The 22,734-nt window shown below is 39.3% G+C and overlaps 3 protein-coding genes across 5 annotated transcripts; 1 reads left to right on the plus strand and 2 right to left on the minus strand.

The window, feature by feature from the left end:
• Positions 1-850: 850 nt before the first annotated feature.
• LOC145481670 (la-related protein 6-like) lies at positions 851-3,520 on the minus strand. Its single transcript, XM_081460196.1, has one exon. The coding sequence runs from the start codon at positions 3,362-3,364 to the stop codon at positions 2,003-2,005; it is 1,362 nt and encodes a 453-aa protein (XP_081316322.1). The 5' UTR covers positions 3,365-3,520; the 3' UTR covers positions 851-2,002.
• A 5,585-nt stretch (positions 3,521-9,105) lies between these two features.
• Positions 9,106-15,441, minus strand: LOC145481840 (5-exo-hydroxycamphor dehydrogenase-like). Of its 2 annotated transcripts, XM_081460394.1 has the most exons (7): positions 14,933-15,441; positions 13,238-13,397; positions 12,564-12,776; positions 11,599-11,731; positions 10,683-10,735; positions 10,304-10,448; positions 9,106-9,685 (listed from the first exon to the last, which is right to left on the minus strand). In XM_081460394.1, exons 1-7 carry the CDS (start codon positions 15,121-15,123, stop codon positions 9,510-9,512), a joined length of 1,071 nt encoding a protein of 356 aa, XP_081316520.1. In that variant the 5' UTR covers positions 15,124-15,441; the 3' UTR covers positions 9,106-9,509. The 2 variants fall into 2 exon arrangements, with proteins under 2 accessions (XP_081316520.1, XP_081316530.1); XM_081460404.1 differs by lacking the exon at positions 9,106-9,685 and having other exon boundaries at positions 10,371-10,448; positions 10,532-10,735.
• Positions 15,442-16,247: 806 nt separating this feature from the next.
• Positions 16,248-22,501, plus strand: LOC145481735 (uncharacterized). 2 transcript variants are annotated; one of them, XM_081460269.1, is made up of 6 exons: positions 16,248-16,859; positions 16,935-16,973; positions 17,062-17,161; positions 19,947-20,713; positions 21,383-21,472; positions 22,344-22,501. In XM_081460269.1, exons 1-6 carry the CDS (start codon positions 16,832-16,834, stop codon positions 22,448-22,450), a joined length of 1,131 nt encoding a protein of 376 aa, XP_081316395.1. In that variant the 5' UTR covers positions 16,248-16,831; the 3' UTR covers positions 22,451-22,501. The 2 variants fall into 2 exon arrangements, with proteins under 2 accessions (XP_081316395.1, XP_081316391.1); XM_081460265.1 differs by having other exon boundaries at positions 16,248-16,973.
• Positions 22,502-22,734: the final 233 nt, after the last annotated feature.

Here is a 22,734-nt window from a genome sequence, read left to right on the forward strand (position 1 = left end):
AGATGATGTCAGTAACACTTTTTTGTTGCTGTTTCATAATTATATAAAACAGATAGATTCCATGTTGCCATGCATCTGTTCAGTGATACACAAAGGATACGTCAAAGTGTGGTAACATCAGCAACACACTCGTTTTGATGTTTTCGCATCATCTGTGACCTATTATTGAACAGATGCACAACAACATTGAATCTATTTGTTAAATAAATACACAGCTGAACATTATGAAGCACAAATGCCCCAGATGTTGTGTTCCCAGTGCAATTACCATCCCATAAACATTTTCATCTTTTCATGCTATATTCTAAAGCAAATGGGTGGTAGTGTTCCAAGTTTTCCATGAAAATATTGCACTTTAAGCTCTAGAGAAACTGCTGAAAGCACTCACATTCTGCTAGCAGTTTTACTAGACCACAAGTGTGCATTATTTAATTAGAGAGCATGGAACACCATCTTCTATTAATGTACATATCATGGATGACAAATTACTCCTTAATTTTGGCATGAAATGTCAGCATTTATAATTTTAAATGTGAAATTACAAAGTTGCCATGGCGACATTTGGTGCAAAAGTTCATGATACAATAAACAAGTCAGGAACCCAGGATTATGAGCATAATTTGCCCCTTATGATATTAAAAGGTAATCAAATGGTACACCCACGAAATTTCCCTTGTGTTTAATTGACATTCTAATTGTCCCCCACATAAAGGCGCAGACAATTATTAGAATTTTGCCAAAATGTGGAAAATTATTTTCTAATTCCATTCATTACTACTTGATTACCCGTTATACTAAATGACATTTTAAGAAGAGAGTTCTAGCATGTAGTAAAACTAGCCACAATAAGTGATATTTCTCAATTTTTTTCTTTTAATACACAACTTACAGTTTCAAACCATTAGACTTGAAAAACTAAAATAAACTAAAATAAAAAAAAACTTATATCCTAAACAATTTGAAGAAAACCAATTAGAAAGCCACCCTCTCACCCAAGGTAAAGTGAACTTCGAACTTTAAGCTTAGAATTTTCCTAGCATTAAAGCCTTGCAGCCCACTTCAATGGCTGAACCACTGCATGTCCAGAAAATGATCTAATAGAATAACGTTTTTCTGATAAGATTTGAAACAAATTTAGTCTGTCTTTTTTGCAATCAGAATACCAATATATCTTTTATACACAATAGTTTGAAATAATATGTTCTTGCAAGCTCACCAACCAAAAAAATATACAAAAGGAAACTATGAAATCGTCAAAATCAAAAACTCAACACATGCTTTGAAAAGTTGTCTATAAAATCTATAATGTGATTATCCTTACCTATTTACAGTTATCTCTGAACATTTTTGGAATTGAGCAATAATTTATTCCACTTATATACAGACAAAAATCCAGTGAAATGGTACCACTGTATTTCAATATTCCAAGGTCTAATGGATGCTATACTGGAGAGCACTTTTTTGAGATTTTTGCAATGTTACACCATTTTCTGAATTATTGAAACAAACTGAAACGATGATAACGCATATTATGTGAAACTATTTTCTGCACTGTAAATTTACACGTAACACACCTAAATATACAATTTTGTCATTTCCCCAAAATACACCCTTTGAGAAAGACTGACAAATTTAATAGAAGTGGAAGTTCTCAAAATAGAAACAAAACCAACTTCCATAACAATACAAAGATAAAAATTTTGCTGCCTCTTTATGCATTAACAATTTTAGCCTGCAATATCACTTCACTGAATTGGTTTTGTCATCATATTGCGATCCACCTTCCCTGCATTTTCCAGCACACTCATGTTATCTTCAGAATACATTAGTTTATACATCATGTCATGTAATTAACACATCCCAGTCAACTACACTGATAAGAGTAGTTCTACATTCTTGCTAAAGATTGAACCTACAAGTATACGTTAAATAACTATACTCTAAATTTGTTCTTCAAATGTTTGTAATTCATATTCGTAGCTAGGTAGCTGATTAAAATGTCCTACGCAACTGCTACAAGAGGCCTGCCTCGTCCGAAACCTGAGTGAAATCCTTTTGTTCCATCAGGTCCTTTGGGAAGTCGTTCAACACCTTCCAACTGAATCATGCGGTGACGTGGGCTGGTGGAATCGACCAGTGGGCTAGTGTGAGGGGAATGGCCGCTGTTTGGTGATCCAAACTTGCGGCGCTGCGACCATGGGCTATTTGGAGCACTGTTACTGCCCTCCTTCACTACAATGTTTGCCAGCTTCCTGGGCAATTCTGGGCTGCTCTGGGGTGACCGTCGACCTATGGGACGGGGGGTGCCAGTGGGGGAAGCAGCCCTGTCTGGAGTGTGGTTACCCCCATTGTTATACCGGCGTCGACAGGTACTGAATGATGAATAAGAGTTATCTGTATCTGAAGAACATGAGCTTGAAAAACTATCATCTGAGTTCTTGCCCATCAGTTCTTGTACACGCTTGTTCTTCTTTCTATTGCGTCGTTTCTTTGTGGAGTCATCGTGTTCTTCGTCAGAATCTCGCCCAGCATCGCTTCCCTTGTCTTTAGATTTCGTCTTGGATTTTGACTTCTCCTTTTTGGCGCCTTGCTTGCCAAGTTCCACGACTTTCATGCCTCCCTCCTTCGACATTTCACTGCAAGCACGGGCAGCGGCCGCCATGGTTTCGAAAGCCACAACTGCCGTTGTTTCTTTTTCAAGCTCCGGATGCTTGGTAAAGTAGGGCTTTAAATCGAGAGGGATTGCTTTCCCTGGGCGAATGATGCGAATTAATTCAATCTCCCCACATTTGGAGAAGATTTCGCTCACGCTTTCCATGGTAGCGTTTTCTAGATGAGTGACAACTACAGTTCTTCCCGGATTACGCTCGAGAAGTTCTGAAGGAAGCGGCACATTCCTTCTTACCTTCGTCTTTTCTGAATTCATCGAAAGTTCTTTCGATTTTTCCAAGGCTTCCGCAACTACTCTGTAATCCTTTGTTAGCGTCTTCACTTTTTTGAACGACGTTATAAGCTTCAAGTTGACATATCCCTCTCTGTTACGACGGACATGTTTCAGTAAGAAAGCATCTTTGGCGAGGTTATCATCGCCAAGGTAAAACTCGACTTGGGAGACAATTTTCTCAGCCAGTTCCTCACTGGGAGGTTGAAAAGGTCCAGCACCATCTTTAACGTCATTGTCAGAGTGGGAATCGATGGGAGAGTGGTGATATTTGCGATCGACTTCGTCTTCCGAATGAGATGAACCCGCAACGTCATGATCAGAACAAGCAGTGAAAACCTCTCCATTTAACAATAACTTCGGCGAAGAATCAACTTTCTCGGCGACTCCCTGTAAAGACTCTTCTCTCTGATCGTCAGCCATCTTAACGGATAGAGGAAAAAGGCAGATGGCCCGTCAGATGAATCTTTCAAACGCCTCGCAATCTCGCACGAAACTAGTGATTGATAATTAGTTTCGCCGCCATTTTTATAAGGCTCACGTGGCCCAAGTATGTTATGACGTAAGAACAAACTATTCTTTCACTTCCGGTCGTTCTTCAAGACCCCTTTCACCTTTTCTTACACGAGAAATCATGCGGTTATTTTTACATCGCTATAAATATTTCGTTTTGACTCAGCCCGGAATAATGCAAAAGTACAGTATATTCCAAAATCCTGTCTGAATAAGAGGAAATATTGTCGCAACAGAAGGACGTGACTTCGTTCACGCATTCGCTGGAACAGTCAAGTGGTATTACGAGACACACGTAGTGGCGTAGTGTGAAAGTTTACACGTTTCACAGAACACGTTGTTACCCTATGTCAGTTTATATTTGAACTTTGTTTCACGATTGCGTTAGATGACAAAAAGTGAAAAGAAATGTACCTAAAATAGTACTAAAATTCTGGTGTTTTTATCCTCTCTAGCTCATCAAAAAAACATCGGTCTAAAAATACTGTAATCAGAATATAAAATCGAGCTGACGCAAAGAGAAAACTCGCATTGATTAAATAAAAGACAACGCAACAGTGAAATTCAGATAAAGGATTAGCTTTGTAAACATTTTGTTGACCTTGGATGATGTAAAGTCTGTGAAATATTGCGTTATGCCAAAATAGCAGAGTAATATCATGTCCGTAAATTCAACGTTTAATATGTTGATTATTGCATGTTTTGACGGTCTGTTTCGCCGGGGTTTTCCCTGAAATTCGAAAACAACCGTTTGTAATGTTGCCGTTTTAGACAGGTTTGAGTATCAGCGATGCTATTCAAAGAATGTTTGTAACTCTTTTATTTTGCGTTGAAGGCGTCGCATATTGAGTTTATTTCTTTCAGGTTTTATAATATATATACATATATTTTTTTTTGACAATATCTTTACACCTTAAGTAGATATCTAACTGAGCGATATGATAACTACAGTGCATTAAACTAGGGCGAGTTAGACTCAAACAAGGGTGTATTAGTTTGTATCAAAAAAATTCAGAGTTGATGAAATAAATAAATAACGGGGCACCAGCTGTGAGGAACTAAAATTTGAAACCGTTTTTCCCATTTCCCCGTAAAAGATTGCGTGTTATACACTGTTTAATTTATATTCGTCGACCTTTTGTTCCCTTATCAAGGGACATATCACCTAAATCCCACTCTAAAACGATTATTTCAAATATTGTGATGCCAGTGAAATAGAAGATTATATCATGTCAGGCTTATCTTGTCCCGAATTGACCCGCGCGTGCGGGAAGGCCAGTCGTCAGAGTCGTCCCGTTTTTGCCACAAAACACCGACGACGTCAACGTTTTGGCCACAGAACGCCGACTGCGGAACACTAGCTGACTGATGAATGATTTGTGCTATCTTATCTGTAACGGTTATCAATGACTTTTTTTTTCGCATTACAGTACTCGCACGCCTCCAAGCCCTACAGAACGGGTTCTCGTATTTTGTGTATCGGCCGATCACGTCCAAAGGTTTTTCTTCGGGCAGTTCCTTAAACATGCACTTTTAAATTTTGTTATCTTTCTCCAGAAAAATTGAAAAAAAAAAGAACAGATGATAGCCAGAAATGAGCGTGGGACGTTAAGTAAAGAACACGGACTACTACAAAAAGTGGTTTCAGCCCCACAGGAAATCTTAGCCTATAAGCAGTTCCGTAAGTGGAAAAGGAAGAATAAGCTTTTAGCCTTTCCTTTAAGCGATCTGGTTAGGGTAGACACTGGCCACTGAAGGGGAAATCATGACCTCATGTTGAAAACACGTACGGAGTATTTTAAATGAAAGACTTCCCGTTAAAATGTAAGTCTAAGCTTTTCCGTTAAAACGTATAATGTTTTAAATATGTTTTGAAACGCACCGCCGATTGTATTTCAGTTCTGGTGGTTAAGTGAATTCTTCGAGTCTCTCGATTCTCAGTTATTTCTTTAGATTCCTAGCCAAAAAAGGAATATACCGTTCTTCTGAAATAGCATATATAACAGATTTCATTGTTACGTTCCCTCCTCTGAACATATTGTTTTTTGCTTGTTTGATCATGTGTTTGAAATAAAAATTTAGACTTCAGCTTGTGACGCACACGGTGAGGGCAGAGAAGTTCCCATTTATAGCGGTTGTTTACCATTTGCACGGGGAAACCGGTTCGTCAGTGGTTTGTACAAATGGTAAGCAAAAATGCCTGACGGCAAATTTCATTCGAACTGGCCATTTTCCGTTTACTCAAAACCCCTAATTTACCGAAAGAGACTCAGAGGACGTTCGACCTGATGATAATTCCAAGATGGCGGTGAAGAACTGCCAATGGTAAACACATTTTACATACGGATATTTTGGACTACCATTCAGGACGTTCCATCTTCGGTTCGAAAATTTTCCGGTCGGTCGAGCCAAAATCATCTTATCCAGTTTACTTCCTGACTGAAATTTCCAGAATTATTGGCGAAACGGTGAACACCTTTCACTTTCTTCTTTTCAGCCAAAAAAAAAAACCCAGGACGAAAGGGTATTCTATCATCTTCTCTTTTGTAGTTTGACTTTCAGCGATGTTTACCAAATGGTGAATTTGCTGAGGAAAATTAAATGTCGTCTCAGCGATGTTTACCAAATGGTGAATTTGCTGAGGAAAATTAAATGTCGTCTCATTTAGAAAAATCTATTCAAAGACAATTATTTAAAACTGTTTCTCTGATCTGTTTCGCACGCGGTCAACATTTTCTCACCCGGAAACGCTCCCGCGCTGAACCTCAATTAGCAGCCCTTTCTCTGTTACGAAAAGAGGAAAATCTTACTAACTGTGTTCGGTTAAGATAAAACAATTAGCTAGTTATTGATCTTGTTCATTTTCCTGTTAAGTCGTTTGTTCCCTTTGAAACCTCAAGGATAACAAGAAGTAATTTTTCGTTTATTAGTGCACCTCGTGTTCGTTTCGGAACCCCACTCCCGCCCCCCTCCCCGCCAAAAAAAAAAAACCCACGACGAAATGGAGAACTCCTATTGGTTCCAAGGGCGGGAAAAAAACGGACCTCTGACATGGAACAAATAGTTGCGGAAAATTGCTTTTCCAATTCCAAAACACTGGACGAAAGAAAACACTTTTTCTTATAACAAGTAAAATTAAATATTGTCCTTTATGTTTGGAAGATAATTTCAGTTAAACTTTCATGAAAGCGGACTGAAAACGCAAATAGATGCTAAACTTTGGCGCGCGCGCGCTTACCAGAAAATTGATGCATTAATTTATCAGCAGAATTTTCTTCTGTCCCTTCTTCTTCTTCTAAGTTACCCGACCTCCTTCATTTTATAAGAACCACATGATTACTACTTTACTGAACTAGTAGCTTGTTTGCTCTGTCGTTTGTGGAATATTGGTGTAGTTAAGTTTATGGAACGAATCGTGGAAAAAATAACTTTTACTCGACTAATATCTCCCAAATATACAGACCGAGCAAGTTCAATAACATATATTCATAATTATAATTTTAATCTCATCTATACAATGATGTATTGACAGCTAATTTTTAATGATTAAAAAAAACAGAAAAAAGAGACGGATATGGTTTTAAAATGGTTCCAATGCAACAGCACCCACCGATGCTGCATCGCCAGTAAGCCAAGGGATATAACAAATCGTCTACATTACTTACAAAAAATTTGGGATGTTAATTTTTGCACACTTTCTATCTCATTCCGGACAATAATTTCGGACACTTTGCTGAATCATGCCTACAAAGCACAAATTAGACTGAAACAACATATGTGGAGATGATAGTTTTACTTTAGCCTCAAGGATTTACAGATGAATTAAACGGAGGAGAAAATAACACATTCAAATCCTTTATCCAGCCGTTACGTATCTAAAGCAGTATCTTGACTAGTGTTCGCACCATAAAGGAAACTACGAGCTTTGGAGCTATTTAACAGTTTTATACAGTACTGTAAATATTTGAGTTTTATTTTCGGACACTTCTTTTGTCCGAAATTAAAATCGTCCGAAATTTTTTGTAAGTAATGCATAGCATTTTTCTGCAGTGTAGTCTTCAATTGTATATAGATGGAAAGATCTGCGGGGCTTTAAAAAAAGCAAATACAAAAGTAATACAATTGAGTTTCGGAAAGAGACGATGAGGGTTGAGTGAATTAATCCTTATTCTCGTGGTAATCTTTTTAGGCCAGTTCCCCGTTTAGGAAATCCCAAGGGGGACTACAAATAGCCAATCCTGTGACGTGAATTTTGATCACGTGGACAGTGCAAAGGGCTTCACTCGCACGAGAACATCCACGCAACTCGTGTTGTAAAGTTAAGGACCTTACGCATTTACGACGACGACGCCTAGTAAAAAATGTGTTTCTAATTTACTTCGGAATTTCGCATTTATTTGGAACCATCCAGTGTGTTCGTCGGTATTAAAACTTGCCCCTGTTGAATATTCTACGAATGTGTTCAGTTCCAAATAGAAATACGAAAAATTAGCCGTAGTGGGTCCCGTTGTCAAACAACTTGGAAACTGGTCATTTCATGTTGTTGTTTTGCAGAGGACGGCAAAGAAATGTACCAAGAATTATAATGCACGTGCACAGCCATTATCCTGCTCATTAAACGTTTTGTTTGGTGACGTTCTCGTTGCCGTTGCCGTCGTGTTTTGCGCCAAGGACGACGCCTAGTCAAAATGAATTTACATTTTACCGGACGAGTGAAATTCGTTATTGTCTAGACCTATTCAGTACGCTTATGGCTCTAAAAACGTGCTCAGGCCAAATATGCTACGATAGCGTTCAATTCCAAATGTTAATACGACAAATTAGCCGTCGTCGTTAGGGGTTCTCAATGATACGCAGAACTTCGCCATTTCACGTTGTTGTCAGTTGTGCAGAGGGCGGCAAAGAAATGTACAAAGATTTATAACGCACGAGTACAGCTATTGTTCTGCTTATTAAACCTTTCGTTTGGTGACGTTCTCGTTGCCGTTGCCGTTGCCGTTGCCGTTGCCGTTGCCGTTGCCGTTGCCGTTGCCGTCGTGGTTTGCTTAAGCTCTCTTTAACCTTGGGAATCAGGCCATTATGGGGATTAAATCTCTCAATTTACTCTTCTCTCTCCTTGGTTTTAGTCCTCTGGAAAGGGTAGACAGAGAACAAAACCCGCCTAAATTGCCATAATTGGCCTAGAAACCTTTACGGGAACCAAGGAAACACACACCTGAAGCATGGTAAGTTCACCTCTATTCATTCTCCTTCGTATTTTTTAGGCTGAAGAATATAACCCCTTTATTTCGACCGTTGCGTAACCTCAGTACAAATGTATGTACAGGGACGCTCATTAGAGGGCTTGGGCTACTTGTGAAACTGCTAGACAAAGACATAAATCTCCTTCGTTACCCATGGCCCACCAGCGACATTTAACTAGGCTACAATGAACTCTTTAACTGTTAGTTTGTAGTAAACTCTGGTAAGTAGCCCGATATGGACATGAGATTTTTAACAGACTTCGCATATGATGCACTCTCTCTGTTATTAGCTCCTACATGTATTTTAACCTTTTCCTTTTCTTGAACCTATCTCGTTTTCTATTTTTTTTTTCTACGCAGAGTGACATACACAAGTTTGGTTGTGTTTCAACCCCAAGGTGGGGGCGGGGGGGAACTCCCATATAAAAAGCACAGAGGTGCTCGTCGTAATTTTTAGGGGTTAAACAGCGGTTTTAGTACCTCTTAGGGTATTCAGCCTCGATGGGCACCCACCCCCCGGGTTTCACACTTGGTGCCCGAGCACTGGTGCCTGGGCATCGGTGTAAAGTAGTGTTGTGTTCAGACACTGGGTACTCCAAGAACCCAAGTACCATTTAGTGCCTGAGTACAAGTTCGAGACCTTGTACCTGGGCATGGGTACTGTACCCGAATTCTGGTATGATTGCTTGGAAAAAAGGTGTGTTCACAATTTCGTGCCCAGCGAGAATGACACTCAAGCACCATGCTCGCACACTCAGTGTGAACGTAGCCAAAGAAAAAGTCATGTCAATCCTAGTGAACCCTTGGTAAACTCAGGGCTCCACACAGACTCTGTAAAATCTCTGCTGTTTGGAGAGCTCTAAAGCTGTCTCAAAATCTGTCAGTTTGAAAGGTTCACTAAACAGTTCTTCATATGGATATTTATTACAGGTTCTGGCCAAAAAGGCGACCGCTCCATCCAGATGCTTTGGGCCATAGTTGTGTACTCCTGAAAAATGATCAAAAACAACAAAAACCAGACGTCAGCCTGTCTGACTGGCTCTGAGCATGCAATTTGATTGGCTGAAATTGGACCTGCCAACAAGAAGCAGCTATAAACATTCTTGCCCTTACATCATTTTTTTTGGACCAAAAGTTTAAAAAAAAAATTATTTTATAGGGAAAGGGCTTTGCCAAACCTTGTTTGGCTTCTGTTGAAGGCTGTTTTCTGCAGAATATAACTATGAAAAGCCATCTTTGAGAAAAATCTCAACTTACCAGAGAACATGTCGAAAGTTTCTTGACAGATTTCTTAATTGTAAAACAAACAAACTTTGGAACTGTCAAATCCAAAGTCAAACAAGGTTCTAGGGAGGTCACCTCATGCTACAGTAAGCTCTGGCCTGATGGGCCACTTGGTTTGTATGCAGATTTACCTACACTCTAAGCTGCTCTTTATATGCAATTAAAACTGCAGGCATATCTGGACTTCAAATTTCCTCCCCCACCTGCCCCTCCCCACCTCCTTTGATTGCCTCTGGATCTACAGTGTACCTTACAAAACCATTGTGGTTCCATCATGTTTAACACTGCTATTTTACAAACATGAGAGAAATCAGCTACTTACCTTTAATGGTGATGCACTTTCGTGTGATTTGCTCACCAGTCACATTCAACTTGGACTCTGGATGGACCATGCCGGCAAGTACATACACTCCCCCCGCCCGAAGGAGTTTTATTCCTTCAGGCACCACACCAGGGATGCCACACACCTATTGCGAGACACAAAAATATTCGAATTTTGGATTACAGAGTTGAACAATGCACAGTTAAAAATATGGCGTTTTGTACACACCATTCATCAGTCATTGATGAAGGAGCCATTGCTGAGAGGTTATTTTGGCAGTTGGAATGAGTCTTAGTGGCCATTGTAGAGAGGTTAAAAAAAGAGTGAATAAAAAAGTGGCTGTTGCAGAGAGGTGGACATTAGTGGAGGTTTGACTCACTTCTATCACCACATCAACAGAATTTTCATGGAGACCACTAGAAGAGTGCTCACCTGTAAATGAGAAAATATGGAAAGTACATGGATCTCGTTTGACAAATATATCACACTTTTTTTATTATTTGCATTTAAACAAACATTAAGCCTCAGTGCTCAATTTAAAATGCAAAATTTAGTTAATATGTGAAGTTTCATAAGAATCCCAATGGGAGAAAGCATTGTCCCCTGGAATACATTTATTTGTGAAAATAGGCCAGTTTTGGGTTCCATATTTTCGCACATTTGCAACAGATTTTCATGGATCTTTGCACATTCACTAAATTTGGCATGATTAATAGTTATTGATCTACGGACTCTGAGGGGGTGTGTTGCTTGAAAAGTACGAACAATTGTCAATATTGTGTTAGTAACATCTACAAATGGTCCATTGAGTGAGTTTATTGATTTATTTTTTTTAGACTTTGATATGTGCCCTTTCAAATGTGTAATGTGCACACAACAAAGATCTACAGTTGAACCCCACTATTTCAAATTCTCAGGGAATGGAAAATGGTCTGAAATGGTCGGAGTTCAAAATAACCGATAGTAAATGACTGAAGAGTAAATCCAAGGGAATGGTTTTGAGTTCAAAATAACTGTTATAAAGAGTTTGATCTGCCATCAACTTTAGAGGGAGTTAATAATGACTGCATTCAGACACACATTATTCTCCTGCCTCCTACTGCAGTGATTCTAAGTGAGAGCAAGCAGTAATAATAACATTTACAATAAGGAAATGCTTTATGGTAGTTTTCAGATGACATATGCCTAGGCAATTATTATGAATTCAAGACCTATCTTGAGTGCAGTTATTGCTAGAAAATCAACATTCTTGTACGTAAAGCTTTCTCAAGTAAAGGCTAACAGTTAATATTAACCTGATATCACAGGAATGCCGCCAAACTTCTGAACCATTTCCAGTCTCTTGGGATTGATGTCGTAACAGAAAACTTCGCTGAAACCAGCTTCATGGAGAAGCACACAACCATATATTCCTAAAAGACCACACCCCTACAATTTTAAGAGATAATCAAATATGCAAAGTGTTGGAAGGTTAGATCACAGTCAACTATAAACACGGCGGAGTGGGTGGGGAGTGGAGAGGGAGGGTGCTCTCTATAGTGAACAATATGGAAGGTTCCGTCCAAAAAGGGTAACTTTGTAAGCCTGGAAGTATTCAAAGGGTAGGAATTCAATGAACTGAAGATGTATAGAAATGGGAACCTCCCATAAGCGACCGTGGACCCAAAATGTCAATCCTAAGTGGTCGCTTACGGGAGATGGTCGTTTACGGGAACTGCGACCATATTAAGTCAAAATTTTGTCTCATCAGCATAATGGTAACTGTAGAGACTTACCTTATGCATCAGAGCCCATCTAAACTCATATGATAACTTTTAGTAGCCACAAAAATATTTAAGCTTTCCAAAGTACTTATTCAGAGTCTCATGGTTCGCTTTTGACAAACTTCAACGACTTACTGTCCAATTTCCGCTCTATTATCCGTCAAGTGGCTGCTCGCGGGACGTTAAGACAAAAGAAAATTTCAAACTTTTAGCTCTAAAAGTGGTCGCTGTCACTTACAAGAGGTGGTTGCTTACAACAGGCTCCAAATATAGTGATTTGATTGGGAAACTTTTGGTATTTTGGTAAACTATTCACTGAGGAACGTTGATGAGAGGTAGTTGCATCTGGAGGTTTGCCTGTATTTATATTTCAGGAATTCAAAAGTGCCTTATCTCCAACAGTTGGGTCTCAAATTATTTGAGACCCAACTAATAGTCTATAGGGAGTCCAGATATTTTGTGTTTTTGAATGAGTTCGTAACAACTGCTAAGTCTACCTGAATGACAGCGACAGTGTTTCGATGATGATTTCTTCCAACAAGTTCAGATGTAACATTGACCATGGTTGCAAGTGCACAGTTCACTGGAGAAGCTATTTTGTCTTTTACATGGTCAGGGACTTTAACAACATGCGTTCCACTGTGAATGATGATATGGGACACATAACATCCGTTCAGTTGAGATTCGTCTGTGATAGGAGAGTGACCATACTGTAACAAGATATCAAGTAAAGCAGCCTGTGACATACTCAATGGGCTACATGACCAAGCATGTGGTCAAGATGGCTGGATACTGGCCATGCTCTTTTTTTGTTTTGGATTGAGACAAGTCAATAAACATGCTGTCCAAACATCTTGACCAAACAAAGTAACTTGGCTGATAATTTAAAGGGATTCATTAGTATTTCGAAATGCAAGAAACCATTTTCTTCCAAGATACAACGGGTAAGATGTCCAATCTTGCCCTCTCACTTAGCCAATGGCAGTACATGATTTGGTTCATATTGCAACGTATTTCATACAGTCTAACAATATTATCGATACTGGGCAAAATCAAAAAAAACTTTTTTATGTTAAATTGTGGTGTAAATATAATTTACAAGAAATATGTCGCTAGCAGTTGAGTTATCAAGTAGGTTAGACTGGTGTGTAATATTAACTGGTCGGAATACCTTGAACAAAGATGCACATTTTTGTTGTAGTCCATCTTTGCAGTTTTCACACTTGTTGCAACAGTTGACGACATGAAATGTCAGCCTGTCACCCTTGTTGAGGCCAGCATCTGGACGCATGTGATCAATCACTTCTATGATACCTTCATGTCCAAGAATGCTAAAATTAGTTACAACAGAATGACCTTACACAGTGGAACCTTGATTTAATTAATCTCTGTAAACATATAATAAAGTGCTTGGTTTAATACATCTAACTTAATTAACAAATGATATTCTTCGTCCCACTAATAGTGAAAATATATATATCAAAAAGAATCCAGGTACAACAAAACCACATTTAATTGAACATTTGAAGATGGTGAGACATGACACTTTTTTGACGAGCCCAAGAATTTTTGGATCACACGTACTAAAGGCATCTGTGGTCAAGTGTTGATCAATCAGTACCCTTGATCAACATTCAATCAACATATATTGTAAATTAACTAACTGCAGATGGTACTGTTTCGGCCTTCTGGGCCTCATCAGTGCAGTGCTGACGCTAGGATGGAGGAGACACCATATGGTCCCCCCAAACAATCCATCACTTGTTGTATCGTAATGACTCATCCTAGTAGAGTGCTCAATTTGGACATGAAAGCAAAGCTTTGTATGCCAAAGAGCTATATCTAACTGCAGACAGTACTGTTTCGGCCTTCTGGGCCTCATCAGTGCAGTGCTGACGCTAGGATGGAGGAGAAACCATATGGTCTCCCCAAATGATCCCACACTTGTGGTATCGTCTAAGCCATGCCAGAGCACTCAAACTAATAAACTAGTGAGCATTATATATGTATTGTAACTAGTGCATGTATAAATAGTGTAAGTATATTAGGAGTGTAAGTTGCAAGTGCAGTGTAAGTGTAAATGTAAGTATAATATTAGTACTGTAAGTAGTGTATTACCGTTTGTCCTGTGAATAAAATTGCATCAAAAAACATCATATGTACTCATATGTATCAATTGACACTCAATGGTGTGTCTGCGAAAATTAAGTTGACTCTTGACTGACTGTTGACCAAGATGCTGATCGAGTGTTGAGCGAGTGTCAATGAAGGTGTCAATCCAGTGTCAATCGAGCATTGATTGAGTGTTGATTGAGGGTCAGGGAGGGTATCCATTGAGGGTATCCATTGACACTCGACCATGGATGCCTTTAGTGCACATGGACCTAATTTCTAAGCCCTCCCTCCACCCCTGGGAGGTGTATTCCCTCATATATAAAGCTACACGCATAATACTGCATATATGTGTGGCACTGAAGGGTGTGGTTCTTGTTAGCCAATTTGATCTGGAAAAGCTCTCGATTTTGACCAATTTGGTTTGAAATAGGATATATAACAGTGGCAGATCTAGGGGAGGGACCTGGTCCCCCTTCATTTTGGGTAAAAAAAAAAAGAAAATCGCCAAAGAAAGAAAAGCCAGAAGGGCAAGCACCTTCCCCGCTAGCTCAAGGTCTGGATCTGTCACTGTATAATATTTTTGAACTCTAACACTCTGATAGTTAATAGAAAAGGTGTTCATTCGTGGTGATCAGAGCTGAGGTCATGCATTACAGACAAGTTCCCATCTTAGAGCACTTCATGCCCTACCCCCTGTACCCTGTACTCTCACAAAACTACCCCCCTGATAAATCTAGATTACTTAACAAACCTGGAGGACGCTTCTTTTCTCGTCCCACTGATCGTATGCAAATCAGACCCACATATTGTTGCCATGCGCACCTTTCCAAGTATTTCTCCTGATTTTAACCTGGGAATAGCAACTACCTCCTGCATCAGGCAAGGTTCAGCATGGCTGCCGAGAAAGACGATTCTCAGAGCTGTATCGACAGCTTGAGACATGGCTTCAGAAGGGTTTCACGTTGGATAGAGCGTAAAAAAAATTAAAATTTCTCCATCACAGAGAAGATCTTCAAGCGCGCGGACTGAAAAGACCTGGAAACGAGTATAGCGAAGTTTGGAGGGTGGCCTGGAACCGTAGTAACCTTGAAAAAATGGCGGCTACTTGGATAAGTTTTAGCTCTGTTTTATAAGGTCAAAAATATCAACAATTATGATAGGGAAAATGAAAAAATTCCTTCCAAGGTACAAGCTAAAGCCTAAAGCATCAGAGGTATTGACACAGCATTTGCGACAAAGAGACTTGCCGGAGTGGACTTCGTATTTTGTGCGTTACAAGTCAGTGGTGAACGACAACTTTGGGATGTCGCATTTTAACTGGCGAGTAGATGGCCAGAATTACCACATCCTCAGAACAGGCTGTTTTCCTTTCATCAAATACCACTGCTCAAAAAGACCTTGGCAAGATTTGAAGCTGGAGAACACAATTTTTACGCTGCTGAAAGTTCTGAACTTAGGAATACCGACCTTGGCATATGGAATGGCGGCATGTTGGCTTATAAGGCATGAAGAAATGGTCAGAACTAGCCACGGAGAAGTGAAAATATACTTCTTAATGTCAGAGGAAAAAGACGCAATGTTTTGAAGGAAAACTAAAATTATTTGACACCTAGGAGTTTCAGCTACGTATACCCCCCTGGAGGGGGGGGGGAACTCATATACAAAGGACGGGGGTGCTCGTCGGAAATTTTGAAAGGGACTCCTAAGAAGTACCAAGATCCTGTTTGTGGGCGTGGCTTGAAATTTTTTTCACCCCTAAGAGGTACCAAGACCGCTTTATTAACCCCTAAGACTAAGGGGGTACGGCAAACCGTCCTTTGTATATTGGAATCCCTCGGGCCCCTCAATTGTATACCCTGTTGATATAAAGACTGGCTCAAGTATTGGAGCATTTGTATGTGCCTGCCCTTCCCCCACTTTGGAGGTGCAGATTCCAGCACCCCAGCTTTTTGTTGTCGGCACCTATGAAGTTGTATCTGGGGAGTTCAAGATTTAGTTCGCTTGAGGAAAAATTTTCTGGCAGGCGCTGTGCCAGAGGTTGCCTTCTATAGGATTAGGATGGAGAGGGGGTGGGGAGCTGGGGGCAGGGATAAAACATGGAATGTCTCATTAATTGGTATTCTGTATGTACTGTTTAAGCCCGGTTGCCAGGTAAGGCTATATGGGCCAGTAAGTTTATGATACCTGTGTGGCTCACTAAAAGTAGATAGGGTTGACCCCCCTTTTTTGTGGGGATGTTTCTAAGGGCAAGGGTAGGGCTAGGGTTGAAAAGACTTAAATGCTAAAATTAGGTATGAGTTAAGACCATTGGGCTAAAAAATGTTTTAAATCTAAGTTGCTGGAAATTAAAAAAGAAAAACAAAAGAGTTATGGTGTTGGTGTATAAAATTGACACCTGGATCTCTGTGCTCAGGATGTAAATAAAAATTACAACACTTAGCTTAGCATCCGCCAAAAGGACATCTGCCCAGGAGGCTAAATCAAGCCTGCAGCCTTCCATGGAAGTCCTCTCTAGAGATGAGTCGAGGATCCTGCAGACGGCGCGCGCGGTGGTCGCGCGCGTTAACGAAATATCCGACTGTGACGTAACATTTACCTTCCCGCGAAATTAGAAAAAAAATTGAACAAAATACAGTTGTCACTGATTAGCATGGACCCAGAAGAGGTGAAAGTTGTCGGTAAGGAAGTAATTGCCTTTAAGACCTTGCCACAGTTAGCAAGGATTTTAACGAATTTCGTGTTTTCTTTCGTAGTTTATGGGGCAAGAAATTTACAGCCGAAAAAAGGCGACGGTGAGTGAGAAATGGTTTTATAGCTCTTAACATTTGCCAGGCGGCTCAAATAATGTGAACGTGTTTTGTTTTGTGTGTTGTTTTACAGGTTTGTGTAACGCATCAGTCATTTTTGGTATTGGCAAGCAAAAATATCGAACGGAACATGTTCGAGATAACGACCCAACATGGAACGAAGAAACTGTAATGTAAGTAAAAATTAAAACGTTTCACATTAAATTCGCAACACGGGTTTTTCTCTAGCTCTATGTATTGTACGAAAGGAGTTTTAAACTCGATTGGAAAGTATCTACAAGACGTGGTAGAGCTTTGAACAACCATGTCCGTTAAAAACTGTTTAAACTTGGTATAGTCCGACCCTTGTATCGAACGATCGATAGGAGTTTATGGTTGTCACTTGGGTAAATAAAAATTTACTTTCTCTATGTAAATCGAAATCAGGTGGCTTCCCCAATTTGCAAATCCCGTTTGAATATTTTTACACTTTGCTTTTGTGAATTACATATATGGAGACGATATGAACGACGGAGAACATCAGATAGAAAGGGTTTTTCCGTAACGTGCTGGTTCAAAGTCGTAATTAATAATGTGGGTTCTGTATTTTTTATTTATGCCTTTCTCTTCGTTTTAATAGGAAACATCTGCCTTTTATTGAGACAGTTGTTTCCATGGTGCCCGAGAAAAATCTATGGAGCATAATAATCAGTTTAAAAGGCTTTAAAAGACAGTCCCATTTTACAATTTACAGTATATTATTTTTCCATTAGTTTGTTTATTAACAAAATTTTACTAGATCAAAAGAGGTTTTTTTTCAAAATTTCCTTTTGTATTAAACGTCGAATATCATTAAAATATGTTTGATTGCTTATCTTTAGCAGTAATGATTGAATATTGCTGAAAACACGTCAGCGACGTCTATCTTCCTTATCGCAACACTGAACAACTGAAATTGAATTAGCAACGGAAAATATTGACGCTGCCTTGTTTACAATGTAGAAGTAAAGGAAGTCTACAAATTATTTAATACTTACATTGAATTTGACTTTTTTAAAGATGATTTCAGATATAGCAAAAGTAGGGATTTTCAAATACGATATCAAGTGTAGTGTGATGTAGTTTTTTAAGCATTTCGCCGATTCCATAATTTTGCGCTTTATTTGAAAAAGCATTTCTTGTAATCAGTCGGGTCTTGATTCTATTAAGTAATAATTGTTTTGTGCAGACGTTCATGTTTTATAAGAGTGAATACTGGAAGTATACAAGGAGCAAAAACCGGAAATCCGCTCTACGGAAAGCATTATTACGATCAAAATTTTGTGTATCCGGACAAAAAGCTCATATTTTTTCTGTTGAATAAGCCTGAAAACCAGTCAATACGGACAGCGCAGGAAATCATAGTTTTTCTGTGACTCGCGTGACACGTTCTCGTGCAAAGTTAGGGGTCGGGGCCGGGGCCGGGCTTGGGGTTGGGGTCGGGGTCGGGGTCTCTTTTGATATAATTTTTCTTTCGTTCTCTTCTTTTCTTTTTTTTTTTTTTTCATGTCTCTGTTTCTCTTTTCTTTTTTTTTTTTTTAACTCAAACGCCTATTTCTCTTGATTTGCATTAGCAGTGCATCATTGTTGTATCTTCGCGTATAAAGGACAGGAAATGCAGTTGAGCTTATTTTTCCAGGTGCATCATCGCAAACAATCAGCATCGCATTTCAGTCAAGGCATATAAAAATAAGTCGTAGTATAGGTCTTAGCTTAGTGTAGATCGTCGGTGACGGGGGAAGACTCGTGCAATTCTATTCTGGTGGACATTGATTGGGTGAATAGACTCACTACCTGATAGATTTAACGTTTGAAGGCTGAAGGGGGCTAAATCAATGACGACGGCGACACCAAGGACAACGGCTGGAAAAAAAAAAAAAAGATTTACTTGTTTGACCTTTGAATTTCACAATTATCTAGAACTGTTCAGTACGCCGAGCCGTGTAAACCCTACTCAAACTAAAGATGTTAACGCCAGCGATCAGCTCCAGAAGAAATACGAGAACTTAGCCGTTGTGTTTCACGTCAAAATACGCAAAACGTAGTCATTTCACGTTGCTGTTTTGCAGAGGACGGCAAAGAAATGTATAGAGATTTATAACGCACGTGCACCGCTACTGTTCTGCTCATTAAACCTTTAAGTTTGGTGATCTTTTTGTCGCCGTTGCCGTCGTGTTTTGCGTGGGCAGCCTCCGCACTACGCCAGAGAAATTTGAAAACGTAGCTTTATTTGTACAGTTAGGTCTACTGTCCACACTAATCCGTCACGAAAACGGTAACAACAGCTGAAGCGGCGCAGACGTTTCTGAACCAAACGGAGTCTGAAGTTTATTAGTTTCTTGCCGTTGTCGCGCATTAAACTCCCCTCCCCCCCCCCCTGCGAATGAGCTAGAAAGCTCTCATTAGGGAGTTTACGAAAACTAACGACAGTAACGTCAACAGGAACGTCGCTAAACAAAAGGTTTAATGAGCAGTACAATAGTTGTGCACGTGCGTTATAGTTCTTGGTTAGTTCTTCTTATAGTTCTCTGCCGTTCTGCAACCCTAACGCTAACCCACAACAACGTGAAAAATTCCGCGATTTCTGGAAAACGTTAACCACGACGGCTAATTTTTAAAATGTTTATTTCAAATGTATCGTTGTGTCCCAGATTCAGTTCGTGATAGTTTTGACAGTAATAAGCAAAGTAAATAATTTCAGAGTACCGCGAGATTCGTAGGTAAAATATAAATTCATTTTTTAATCGACGTTGTCCTCGGCGTTGCTGTCGTGGTTACTTAAACTCCCTGTTGAAGCATTTAGATCTTGACTTTGGCACGAAGTCGATAATACGTTTCGAAGAAAAGAGCAAAAGACTTCTAGTACAAGTCAGCATCTCAGAAATGTCTGTGCTTAGAATCCCCATCATTCTCTAACACTCCCTGTTGATTCTCTTTCAGTAAAGTAACTAAAGCAGCTGCACTGGTTTTTACAGTCATGGATAGAGAAGACGTCCTTGGTTCAGTCAGTTTACCACTTGCCCAAATCCCTTCCGTAGCTCACCGTCGTCGTTGGATGCCATTAACTGCAAAAAATGCCCAAGCTATGGGCGACCTTTGTATCGACTGTTGGGTGCTTTCGTTTAAGAAGAGTTCCTCAACAGGAGAAGGCGGTAAATGGAAACCTTTTGGGCTGAGGGCCGGGACTGGAACCAAAGATCGAATGAAACGAAGAACTTCAATTGAAAATGCTTCTATTTCTAAGAGAGGATCAAGGTCTATAGAGAATTTATACACCCATCCTGAGCTGAAAGCTGACGGCGAATTAGAAAAATCAGGTTCAGAATTGTCTCCGGTTACTTCGTCGTCCAGTAGAACGTCTCTGGCACCTCCGACTCTTTTCAAGCCTCGTCTGGCGCCCACCCTCGGTCAGGTACTTTCCTCAAGCCGCGCGCCAGAGATAACGGGGCTATCTCCAAAATCCGGTCCTTCGTCCGGTGGGACACGCATCACCGTGCGAGGCTGTAACCTCGGCAAGTCACAAGAGGACATCGCGTCAATAAATATCTGTGGCTGTGATTTGCTTTCTACTCTCGAATACCACAGTCCAGCAAAGCTTGTCGTTGTTACAGAAGCTTGGAGTGGGTCTGGACCAGTTGTACTAGAGACCAAATCTGGAGGGCGTGGTATATCAACCCTTAATTTTACATTTCAAGATAAAGCGGCAGGTAAATAGCTAGTCGCGTGGACACTCTGTCATTCTCATCTCCAGTGCTGCTCGTTTTGAAAAGAAATGGAGGTACTGGAGACGAGAATGGCTTCTCATGCGATGGGGGCATGCGCAATGGTCTGACGGGAAGGTACTTAATTTGGGAAATACATGATGTACTAATAATTTGTGGAATAAACCCTGAATCTGTAAAGTTGTCTTTTCATAAACGCCCTAGCCTTTAATCACTAGCTACCACTTCTGCCTGAGTTTGTTTGAACCTTCAACCATTATGTAATTACCTCTTTCTTGTCAATTAATTGGCACACATGAGCACACTATATATAATCACTACCAAGAGAAATGAGCATTTCTTGTCACTACACAATCTTTAGAAGGGAATGTTGGACAAATCTGTGTAACAACTATTGGAAAGAAAATTGGTTTCCCATACTCTGTTAACACTGCATACAAAATTCTGCAAGACTTAATTAATTTTCCACAAAGCTTATTGATTACGTAGAGTCAATATCTGAAGCATTATTTTTTGGTTCGGAGTTAACTTTGTAGGCATTAATGACCCAGATATGAGCTTTTTGAAAATGATAAGTTCAACAAAGACAATTAGATACCTAAACTCGTTATCCAAATAACGTTACTTTGTAACTTCTGTCAATTTTTACGACAGCATCAGCTGGGTCAAGCGCAGATAAGAAAAGCAAAGCAACAAAGGCTGAACTGTTGACAGAAATAACAAAACTTCGAGAGGAAATTAATGGTAAGGTTTTGTACATTCTTCTTTTTGGTGAATTAAGTTATTACCAGATATTCACGAGTTTGCATTGCTAGAAAATTTAGTAGCCTAATAATTCAATTCTAGGCTAGGCATTTTATTAGACTGCAATATTGCTCATAGTTTACTGATTATACATTAATTTTAGCAAATAGACTAACAGTATTTCATTTTACACAATTTCATTTTTAATAGACTAGCAATTTTAGTAGACTATTATTATTTTTTATAATTTGTGGTTGTGATCAACAAACTAATTCTTGATATTTCCTCCGTAATAATTAATTCTTCTTATTTCCTCCTTAAATGAATGTTATCTCAATTCCTGTAAGGATCAATCAGAAGTAAATTAAGAGAACATCAGAAATGTGGTTTCTTAGTCAGGTCAAAGAATGATTCTCTAGATGTGACATTGTTGAACTGGTGCTGTCTTGACAGTAGCAATAGAAACTTGAGGTTTTGCTCCTGCCACAGTCAAAAGTACCTTGTCATGCCCAAATAGATAACTACAGGTGCTTTGACCAAATGATAATGATTAACAATTATTCCACAAGCGTGTGTTGGATATGAGAGGATAGATAGCCAGTGAGGCACGTAGCACCGAGTTGGCTAAAATCATAACATATCCAACAAGCACAAGTGGAATAATTGTTTTATTGAAAATACCCATCAAAATATAGAAAAGTAAAATAAAATAAAAATGCCCAAAAAATGAATGCGCACGCTTACGATATTTGTAGAGCATGGTATAATGGCTCATATACCATGATGGCTAAGCTGATGAAAACTCTTGAATTGCATTATCTAATGATCCAGTTTTTAATAATCACAGTCAGACTGCTCTCTCTTTTTCTAGATCTAACTGGCGAGAATCGTTCCATGAAGAATTACATAGATAGACTGATGATAGTTTTAATGGACAAATTCCCAGAAGTACTGGAAAATTGTGGTTCCTCAGCCTAATAATTATGCCTATAATTATCTATTTTCTCCAAATCCCTGGAGAAAATTGATATTTAATTATTTTTCAAATTGACCAGTTGTTACATGGAAACCAAGTATAAACAGCTCTGAATAAAGTTATTTTTTATTGAGTACGACTAAATTAATGTTACCTAGGGAGTTCAGATATCTGTTTCCACTGGAAAAATATGTGATTAATTTCATTATCTCAGCCCTTATGTGTATCTGAATAAATATTTCCATAATAAAAATTAATATTCATCTGTAATGTTATATAGCCATGG

Source organism: Orbicella franksi, chromosome 1 (assembly GCF_964199315.1).
Source record: "Orbicella franksi chromosome 1, jaOrbFran1.1, whole genome shotgun sequence".
NCBI classification, from domain to species: Eukaryota; Metazoa; Cnidaria; class Anthozoa; order Scleractinia; family Merulinidae; genus Orbicella; species Orbicella franksi.

Bases quoted from the DNA above. Each gene is read 5' to 3' on its own strand.
- LOC145481670 (XM_081460196.1), bottom strand. From the start codon at position 3,364: ATGGCTGACGATCAGAGAGAAGAGTCTTTACAGGGAGTCGCCGAGAAA.
- LOC145481840 (XM_081460394.1), bottom strand. From the start codon at position 15,123: ATGTCTCAAGCTGTCGATACAGCTCTGAGAATCGTCTTTCTCGGCAGC. The intron at 12,777-13,237 runs GTATTCCGACCA...ATCTTGTTACAG, and splicing joins AATGTGCATCTTTGTTCAAG to TATGGTCACTCTCCTATCAC. The intron at 10,736-11,598 runs GTTAATATTAAC...TCTCATTTACAG, and splicing joins CGGCATTCCTGTGATATCAG to GTGAGCACTCTTCTAGTGGT.
- LOC145481735 (XM_081460265.1), top strand. From the start codon at position 16,832: ATGGACCCAGAAGAGGTGAAAGTTGTCGGTAAGGAAGTAATTGCCTTT. The intron at 17,162-19,946 runs GTAAGTAAAAAT...ATTCTCTTTCAG, and splicing joins TGGAACGAAGAAACTGTAAT to TAAAGTAACTAAAGCAGCTG. The intron at 20,714-21,382 runs GTAAATAGCTAG...TTTTTACGACAG, and splicing joins ATTTCAAGATAAAGCGGCAG to CATCAGCTGGGTCAAGCGCA.